The sequence below is a fragment of the Scomber scombrus genome, chromosome 24, assembly GCF_963691925.1.
Source record: "Scomber scombrus chromosome 24, fScoSco1.1, whole genome shotgun sequence".
Lineage (NCBI taxonomy): Eukaryota > Metazoa > Chordata > Actinopteri > Scombriformes > Scombridae > Scomber > Scomber scombrus.
The window spans coordinates 12,233,088-12,242,573 of NC_084993.1; the positions used below are offsets into that span (position 1 = coordinate 12,233,088).

A 9,486-nucleotide genomic window follows, 5' to 3' on the forward strand; every position below is an offset into this window, starting at 1 on the left:
TTGAGCAGGAAAATGACTTTTTTTTTTTTTTTTTTTTTTGGGAAAGAAAGGAAAAGCCAAGGTTGCATCTTTTGAATGAAAGTGTTTTGTGTTTTTCGCCCTCTTCTCGCCGCAACGCCGGTGTATTGTGTGTAGAGCAGCCTGCCCTCGTCTCCGGCGCTCACTCCTTCGCCAGGCCACCCGCCCAGCGTCAAGGGCCTCCCATCAGGCATCTCACCCATCCCTGTCATGGCCCACCACCCACAGCTCCCTACAGCCTTCTGCCACAGTGGACAAGGTCAGAGAAGCAGAGGCCAGCAGGGCATCCACTCACTCACACACTACTGTTGCCAACGTGGCAGAAAAACAGAATGTGTGGAATTGTATTTGTGCCTCGATCCCGAGCTTGTTTCTTGCTTCTTTTTTGGAAGCACATAAATTATATTTTGTATCTTCAGAAGATTATTTTGTGCTCTAATTGTGACCCACATAAACACAATAATAACCTCTTCACACACAGTTTTGTCTCCATTCCACTTTTTAGTAGGATTATCAGTAGAGAAGCACTAGGAGGATAATCAGGCACACATCAATCACATGTACACAGTTTAAACATTTTGATTACTCACTTTGTTTTATGAACCTTTATTACATTTCATCAGTTAGTCTGCATTTTATTAGCTTGCCAGATAACTAGTTACTTGGAAGAAAATAAAGTGCCTCTATTTCTTTTATAAATTCAGTATCAAAAGTGCTCATATTAGCTTCTAATTGAATCTAATATTAATTTAGTCAGCTAACTTGCTAATTAATGTTAACCATATTACAGCATGAATCAAGTTATTCAACTAGCTGTTAATCAGGCAGAAGTTAGCTCACTACTAGTCAGATATGCAAAGACTAACTTAACAAAGTTAAATTTATCAAGTTGTATAAATGAAGCATGGAACAAGCTGTATACATTGCTTCCATGCTAGTAACCAGTGCTGGAGACAATCTAATTACCTGCTTCAGCACAGAATCTGTTCTTGTTTTTTCTAGAGTACATTCATTTTTGAATAATTGTAATTTCTCTACAAAATAAAATAAAAAGTTATCTTTGCTCAAAACGCATTAAAGTCTGGCTGAAGCAAAATCAGAGCTTTATGCATTTTTAATATGGCAGGACTGGAAATGTTTTACATTTTTAAATTGGATGTAACTTGTATATATTTTTTTTCTTTCTGTTACTAAAAGCCTGACTAGGGACTGGAGTTCGACACATCATTACTTCAACTTGTTTTTAATGAGTAGAAGTGGTACAATGTGAACTTGCATTGTCCCCATCAAATAGACTGAATAGAATATAAAATGTCCCACTGTGTGCTCAGAATTGAGACACAAATATAATTCCATAAAAAGACAAGTAAATATTCATGTGGGGTTTTTTTCTACTGATGTGAAAATGGACTAACTTTGTATTCTGGTTGTGATTTGTAGGTGAAGCGCACTACTCTCTACTGGGCCAGCCTCTGCAGTACAAACCCTCCATCAGACCTCCACTGATCCACACTGCACACATGGTGGCCAAACACCAGGTCAGACACACACACACACACACACACACACACACACACACACACACACACACACACACACACACAACTGAAATAATGTCTTTTCAAGATTCTTATCACTAATAAACGTCACTTTAAGTGCACATAATGGCTCTGTCACTGTATTAATGTCATAATATGACAGCACACACACTGTCTGCCTTTCACAAATAACCTCCCTGTTGTCCTCTCTCTCTCTCTCTCTCTCTCCTCAGGGTCCGCTGGGGGTTTGGCGTAGCGGTCATGGGAGGAAGGCCAGCAGAAAAACTCTGTCTTCAGATCTCAGTGTAGGTGAAGCAGGTAATAGGAAGTCCAGAGGGAGGCTTGAGTTTAGCGAACCTCAGAGTTAACAGCAGGCTTTTCTAGTATTTTCTGAGTTACTGACCGAGATTTGACCTCCTCTATAAGACGAGCAGCAGCAGGTGTAATTCTGTGATATCACACAGAATTCAGACAAGCTGCTCCTGACAACACACAGCACCTGAATTAATCATCAGGTTCAAACATCAGTCAGAAAAGGAGACCGGTGTTAAGATACATCACGTGATAACTCCAGCTGCTTGCGTAGTCGATTTAGCCCATCAACTGAAAATGTATATATATTTTTTTGTAATGTGTCAAAATATGCTTGCCGCGCTTGCCGCTGTGGAGGAAAAGCGTCTGTTTGTTGGATGTAAGCAGAATAAATTACAGACGGGGCAGAATTCACACCTGGCTGTGGAACCTGCAGCCCCCCGCGGTATTGTGCCCAAAGAAATGTGCTGATTATTTCAAATACCGCGTCGTTTTTTGTTTTTTTTTGCCTTCGCTGTGGTATTTTTTCTGCATTATTCAGGTGCTCTTGTCAACATTCTCACTAGTATAATCAACAAGGAGGCGGCTCACATAAAGCCCTGCAATGGTGGAGCATCTCTGCCTCTAAAATGTCAAGTTTAGAAATAAGAAGCTTTATTTTTAGACTTAAAATCATGCATTTTTGACAATTTAACCAATCAAGAACTAATAAAAATGCAATTAGAGTCAGTTTTTAAAATCATTTTGCTGTTTTAAGCCATGACAGCTCTCACCATCCTTCCACCTCAAAGCTTTGAAAGCTGATAGCAGCAGTTTATTGAAGCCTCCCGATGGTGCAGGTCTGATTTTTCCCTTCACCCATGACAGTTGTTTGTTTACTGGCTCTGCCGCTTGCTTACACTGTTGTCTGTGTTTGTGGGCAGTGAGCAGTCAGATCCTGGAAGTGACAGGTCCTCCGGAGGGGATCAGCTGTACAGACTCCCACCACCTCCTGGCAGAGCTCTGCAAAGGGGGCGAATTGATCCAGCGGCTGTCGGACCATCAGCCTTGGTTGCGCAACACAACCAGAGACGCTCCCAGCGGAAACCTGGCCTCATCATACTCTATCTTTGCCATGCTCCCCTCCAGATACGCTGCCCAGAACACCGCGCTCCACCACAGAGGCCCCCACCACGCCACCTTTAAACTCCGAACTAGTACCAGACACAAAGGGGAGCTGTGTGACTCAGAGAAGGCCGGCTCATAGCTGCTAAGTTCTTGGTGCATTTTTTTTGTTGTTGTTTTTTTTAAGGAGCGCCACACGAATGCACATCCAACCACCTGCCTCTGCTGCCTCAGTCTGGACTGTCTCGGTTCAAAGCCCCAGACTCTGTCCAAACCGAAAACAGTATCAAACGTTTGAAGAATGAATGTTCACTTGTATTTTTAGTTCATTTTTTTTATCTTTTATTTTTCTGGCCAACAGGTCTGTGCAGGGTGGAAACTGAACACCACCAGCCAGTTTGGTTTTCTTTGTAAAAAATTTATCCGTGGCTGATGAGCTCAACTGGAGGCCCCCCCCCCCCCCTCCCCCCTCCTCTTTTCTAAAAGTGTTTGGAGAGTTTTGGGATTTGTTTGCCAGCTAAAAATGTTAGCGTCTCCACTGTGGCTCTTTTTTTAATAGCAGGTGAACAAGTGTGATAGCAGCATATCGAGCAGAACTTAAACATAATCGACCTGTTTCTGGTTCAACAATGTTTTTTGTGCCCACTTTTAAAATTAAATTAGACATTTGACATTGACGCTCTTTACAATATTATTGCATTTAAATTGAGTGTGTTTTATTTTACTTTCATCAATAATTCCTGCAGCTGTGTCCACGCTCGGTCCCGGGCGCCGACTCGACAAGGCGGACACAAAACTGAGCAGCAAACACATTTATCTCATGTTAGGCACACAAGAATGGGTTTCCTCTTGTATAGCGTTCTTCAAACAGGCTCCAGCCAATAACACACAGCAGCATTTGTACAACGTGAGCCCATACAAGAATAAACACTGAATAATAGATATACAACCTGAATAATTTAAAGTCACTTTTATACACAGTGAATGTTGCATTTGCACTGAACTGATGAACGAGATGGAGGTATTTGGTTGGTCTTTGACAAGGGCCTGGATTTTCTTTTATTAAACCCCCCCCCTCCCATACCTGTTTGTTGCACTCGGCCAGGCCACTTTCTTTTATATTTAATTAAAATGTTTATATGCACAAGAAAAATGCAATCGAGTTTGTCACTCTACTTGGCTTCTTTTTTTTCTTTTACTTTTTCTTTTTGGATTTCAGTTTGTGTGAATCATGAGAGGTGTTTTGTCTGGTGTGACTTTTTTTCTTTTCTTTTTCCCCCATTTTTGTGTTTGTTTGTTTTTGTTTTTGTTTTTGTTTTGTTTGACTCTAATAAATGTTTGCACCACACATGTCGACTTAACTTTTTCCAGACTAAAAAGATAAGCAATAATTTAAATGAAGATCAATTGAAATGTTTCCTCACAGCGGAGAAGGATGGTCTCAAAGTGTAAAGAGAAAGGGGGGGGAAAGCAACAGATGAGGCAACTATTTGGATGATGTTGCCATGAAGTTTGTACATCTGCCTTTTGGGTATTGCAGAGATATTTGCCTAATTTCTAGCTGCATTTCCCATTTTGAAAAAACGCCCATTAGTGAGTGAAATGTAAAGAAACAGAGACATCTAGTGGATGAAAGCTGCCACTACAACTTCTCCAACCGTGATAGTTCCTCGACAGAGTGAAAGTGAAACTTAACGGAAGTGTAACAGAGTTGGTAGCAACGGCGGGAGTGTTGGTCATGGTTGAAAACACTGGTGTAGGTGGGGCTACATGTTCACGGCTGTAATGGAGGAGAAGAGGACGGTGGTGGTGTCCGGTGTGCCCGACGTGCTGCCCGTCAGCAGGATCATCGACAAGCTCACCATTCATTTCCAAAGCCGCAGGAGGAGTCACGGAGGAGACGTCGAAGTCGTCAAATATCCCACAAACATGGACGGGGTCGCGTTTGTAACATTTGACCGAGCTAAAGGTAGAGAAACACAAATTGTAGCTGAACACAGACTACGAGATAATAACAGTAGAGTGTTTGTGTGTGTACTGACATAGGATACTTTTGGGGACTAATTCAGTATCACGACCAGTTAATTGGGGACGGCTTGTTTAAATTGGGGCAGACTGATTTTTGGGGTCAGTGGTTAGGGTTAGGGTATTATTTCCAGAAAATGAACGTAAGTCTATGTAATGTCCCCAAAAGTGTCCATGGTCTGAAGTGTGTGTGTTTCAGGGGCCCTACAGTGTAACCACTTTGGTAGCATATGCTCTGCAAAATTTAATTAAACTGTGTGTGTGTTCATGTATTCCTCATGTTGTGGGGACTCTCCGAAGTAATTTGGCAAAAAGCAAGTCCCCTTGACTTAAATAATTTTAGGGTACGTTTAAAATAAAGGTAAGTTAAGGGTTAGGCATATGGTTGTTAAGGTTAGGATAAATCTCCAGGAAATGAATGTTAGTCAATGTAATGTCCTCTGAAGTGATGTGTATGTGGGTGTGTTTTGTTACCCTTGGGGACCTTTTTTGGTATAAGCATCTATCACATGGGGTCCAAAGCCTGGTCTTAATGAGGCAAAACATAATTTCTGAGGTCCTGGTTAGTGTTTGGGTTAGGCCGTCCACAATGAATGAAAGTCAATGCAAGGTCCTAACAAAGATAGCTGCGCAAACGTGTGAGTGTTTAAGCTTTGTAGAGCACACATTCATGTTAATAAGTAAACAAATAATCAGGTACAGTAATATCTGTTTATTATCAACACACCGAAATCCACCAAAAAACTGACAGTTTAAGTTCCTCATCATTAACTCATTAAGTTTGAGCATCCTTTACCATTACATTCCTCTTGCAAAACAAAGTATTCAATTTCCTTCAAAATAACTATCTGGTTGTCTTTGAAACACCAAGAGGGTCGCCTCTCAACACTTGTTGAGATATCTCTAGAAGCATTAAAGATACCCCTCCAGACATGTATGTAAGTGAAATCATCACTTTAAAATCCTTAAATTGGCATCTTCTCCTCCTGCCTCATTAAAAATCCAGAATCTATAAATATGCAATATATTTATTTTCAGAAGGTTATTTATTGCACACACGATGTCTCCTGCTTTACTGCAAAGTCTATTCTCATATTATATGTACTGTAGGCTTTAGGTTTCCACCTCACACAATGATTGGCTCCAAAATAGTTGCACAAATCATGCTTGTAGGTCCGTCCCTTAAAATCATGTTTTCGGTGAGCACAGAAAAATTCTCCATCTTCAGCAGATGAATGTGAAAACAGCCTTGTAGTGTTAACATACATCACTGTGCACAGTGGAGCTCAAACATCACTCTATTCATCAAGAACAAAAACATATTTTTGAGTGAAAGGGGACTTTAAAGAGTCTTGTAAATGAAAAAATTAAATGATGTGTGTTCTTTGATGTACATAATATTTTGCCAGTTTTTACATCAAGGACAAGGACATACGTCTTGTCTGGCTACCTGACTTAAAAACTTAGGAAAGAAGTTAAAATCTTTTTTATTGTGCAGCAGACAGAATATTTTTTTCATCCAGACTGATGAAAGAGTCTTTGGGGATTCTGAAAACACCTTCAGAGCAGCAGTTTTTCTAAACAACCTTGAAGGTTTTTCAAAAACTGCTGGGTATTTTATGGAAATCAGACTCTGGTGTTGACTGGACTGTAATGGTGATACACAATAGTTAAAAAATGATGCTACCTTATCACACAGTGGTAATGTAAGCACATGAAGGCCTTAAGACTTTTGTATCAAGAGCCCAATTTGACATTCACATAATCCACTTGTAGCCATTGTTGAACATATCCTATTATATGCTGTAATTGGTTCCCAAGTGAACAAATTGTGGTCCCCATAGGAAACCAGATAGACTGTGTATTATGGAGAGTATAACTCAAACATTTATCTGCATGAAGTGCTGCTTGGATGTATGCCTAACTGTTGAATGATTTAATTTGTTAGATTATCATAGTCCTGTACTGTCACATGCAAGCCAAGATTAGATTGGTAGATAATGAGTTTTGTGCAGTCTCCATGACAATTTGTAGAAAATCACAAAGCATGGTTATATTGTAATGTTGACATGAGTATGGACCATAGCAGAACAGTACAAACTTTTGGCAGATGCAGAAAGGGTGGTGCTGAAGGAGCAGCAGATCATGGCGGACGACAAGTTTCCTGAAGAGTATCTTCTCACTGTGTTCCCCTTCACTCCAGACGTAAGTGAGACCATATGTTTTATACATTGTCTTAGAAATACTACATCAAGTCATATGGGTATTGACAAATATAGTTTTTGACAAATAAACAATAACAGTTTCAAGATACAGATTAATATCTGTCCTTATACTGCAGGTGTATCTCTATGTCCTTGGTACAACTGTCGATCTTTCCATATTTGGAAGCAAACAAGCACCACTGATCCAGAGTCTGCGGACAGCTCACAGGTCAGTACGTTTCCAGCCTTTGCATCAGCAGAGGAAAGTCACTGTTGAGGGGCCTTTTGCTGCCATCCAGGCCCTGAGAGAGGACCTCATCCGCAGGTCCAGCCAACTTAAATCCACAGTCTCATCCCAAACTGCTGCTGTTAAACTAACAGAAACTCCTCTTAATCCGAGGGGAACATCACATCACAAGTCTGTCAGCTCTGTAAGCTGCACTGCCTCTAAAGCTAATCGGGAACCAGTACACTCAAACAGCTTATCAACACTACTGCAGACCACAGGTGAGGCAACTGAACTCCAAAGCCTTCCCTCATATGCTAAATACCAAATGTCTGCCACCAGGCCAAAAGTTTCCTATGAGAGTATGGTTGCAGGGAGGCTTTGTGACACAGACGGTAATGAAGGGGAGAAGCTAGGAGCTCAGTCTAGCTTGAAAATGCCCAAACCCTCACATGTAATCACCCTGGATGAAACAGGATCTTCACAAAGTGCCACAGAATACAGAACCAAGCAAGCTACTAAAGCCAACCCCAGACAAGTGTTCAGGGAGCCCGAGATCAATGCAGAGATTAGATCTTCCTTATCAGGCCTGGTGCGGCTCCCTGCAGAGGAAATATCAGCAAATCAGCCCGGAGTAGATGGTATTTCACAAAAACACACCAGACCAGATGGGATTTCAGCAACCAAGACCAGGGGAGAGAATCATTTGGCGTCTCGTTACAGCAGCACTGCCTATCTGACGGAATCAGATCAGAGTAGCTCAGCAGGCACCGCTAAGCTTCTTCAGACCAAACTTAAAGATGTCTCGATGTCCTCTGAGACATATACTGAGGATACTGGAGAGCTGTCTGCAGTCCGTCCAGATGATCTGAAAGATAAATGCATCTGGGTCGACTCAGACACATTCAGATACATTAGAAAATTACAAAGGAAGGAGTTGGACAGGTGCTTGAGAGGTCTCGATGTGTCCGTTGAGTGTGTCGAAGGCACAGACCTCACTCAAATATTGTTGACTGGGAAGCAAACCTCCAAGATGGCCTTCAGGGTCCAGTACGGTTTGGAAGACCTCAAGACTTTGGTGGATTTTTGGCAGTCGGACTTAAGAGTTCACTGGATCCACTTTAACGAGGAGGAGCAGCCTGAGCAGAAGAAACTGATTGAGATCTGCAATGATGTGAATTTCATTTATGATGATGTTCTTTACATGATCGAGGATTGCTCCATAAAAATGATCGGCCCTTCACTGTCTAGTTTCCTGTTCCATAGCAGAGTGAAAGATAGAATTACTAAACTGACAGACAAATTATTGTAAGCCTGAGGTATGGGAATACAATAACAGGATCAAAAAGAAATGAATGCACTATTATTAATGGCCACAGGGTGGAGCAGCTGTGCTACATGTTGCCTTCTCAAAAGTAGCTTGTGTCTAGAATTAACAACAGTCTTATTATAATTTAAATAAATTCAAATGTTTAGCTACATTACAGCCACATGGCTTTATGAAATGTTTTATGTTGTCACACAGTTTGATGTAATTTGCCATTTGTGGGTTAATCACCAGAATAACAAGATATTTATCTGTAAGACATCTTCAATTACTCACAAAACTCAAAATATAATTACTTATTAAATTTAAAAAAAAAAATGTTTTATTCCTATGCTTTGGCTGTCTTTGTGTTTGTGGTGAAGCTTCCTTTTTTCTTTTTTTGTTATGCATGGATTAATAATTAGGCCTTTAAACAGCAGGTCTCAATCCAAATGATGCTCTCCAGCAGTCGGGATAAGCCTTAATTAACCTCTTCACATCTTAATTACAAAAGATAAGCTCCTAATTAGAAACAAAAATGACAGCTGCCAACCTGTCTCACATAATAACATACTTCTATTCTATTGACCATATAATCTTAATTCACTATATCATTCATTACGTGAGTTACAATTACATTTAAGGACATTTTTCTGTATTTTAAAGCTGTCAGATGGATGGAAGAATCAAGTACAAGTAGACAACATAGTTTTAAAATGTGTTTTTTTAGCATAATTTATAAAAAACATTCAA

At 40.5% G+C, this 9,486-nt stretch overlaps 2 protein-coding genes across 2 annotated transcripts in view; both read left to right on the forward strand.

The window, feature by feature from the left end:
- LOC133976267 (R3H domain-containing protein 1) overlaps window positions 1-4,450 on the forward strand; it is a 47,002-nt gene extending 42,552 nt beyond the window's left edge. Inside the window, 4 exon segments of the mRNA XM_062414430.1 lie at window positions 136-277; window positions 1,459-1,556; window positions 1,790-1,874; window positions 2,792-4,450. Coding sequence (XP_062270414.1) covers window positions 136-277; window positions 1,459-1,556; window positions 1,790-1,874; window positions 2,792-3,114 — 648 coding nt within the window. The 3' untranslated portion in view covers window positions 3,115-4,450.
- Window positions 4,451-4,716: 266 nt separating this feature from the next.
- Window positions 4,717-9,079, forward strand: LOC133976455 (uncharacterized). Its single transcript, XM_062414669.1, has 3 exons — window positions 4,717-4,941; window positions 7,108-7,202; window positions 7,339-9,079. The coding sequence occupies exons 1-3, from the start codon at window positions 4,743-4,745 to the stop codon at window positions 8,737-8,739; spliced, it is 1,695 nt and encodes a 564-aa protein (XP_062270653.1). The 5' UTR covers window positions 4,717-4,742; the 3' UTR covers window positions 8,740-9,079.
- Window positions 9,080-9,486: the final 407 nt, after the last annotated feature.

Excerpts from the sequence above, each read along its gene's own strand:
- LOC133976455 (XM_062414669.1), top strand. The coding sequence starts at position 4,743 with ATGTTCACGGCTGTAATGGAGGAGAAGAGGACGGTGGTGGTGTCCGGT. Across the intron at positions 4,942-7,107 it reads AACATTTGACCGAGCTAAAG|ATGCAGAAAGGGTGGTGCTG; the intron begins GTAGAGAAACAC and ends AACTTTTGGCAG. Across the intron at positions 7,203-7,338 it reads TGTTCCCCTTCACTCCAGAC|GTGTATCTCTATGTCCTTGG; the intron begins GTAAGTGAGACC and ends CTTATACTGCAG.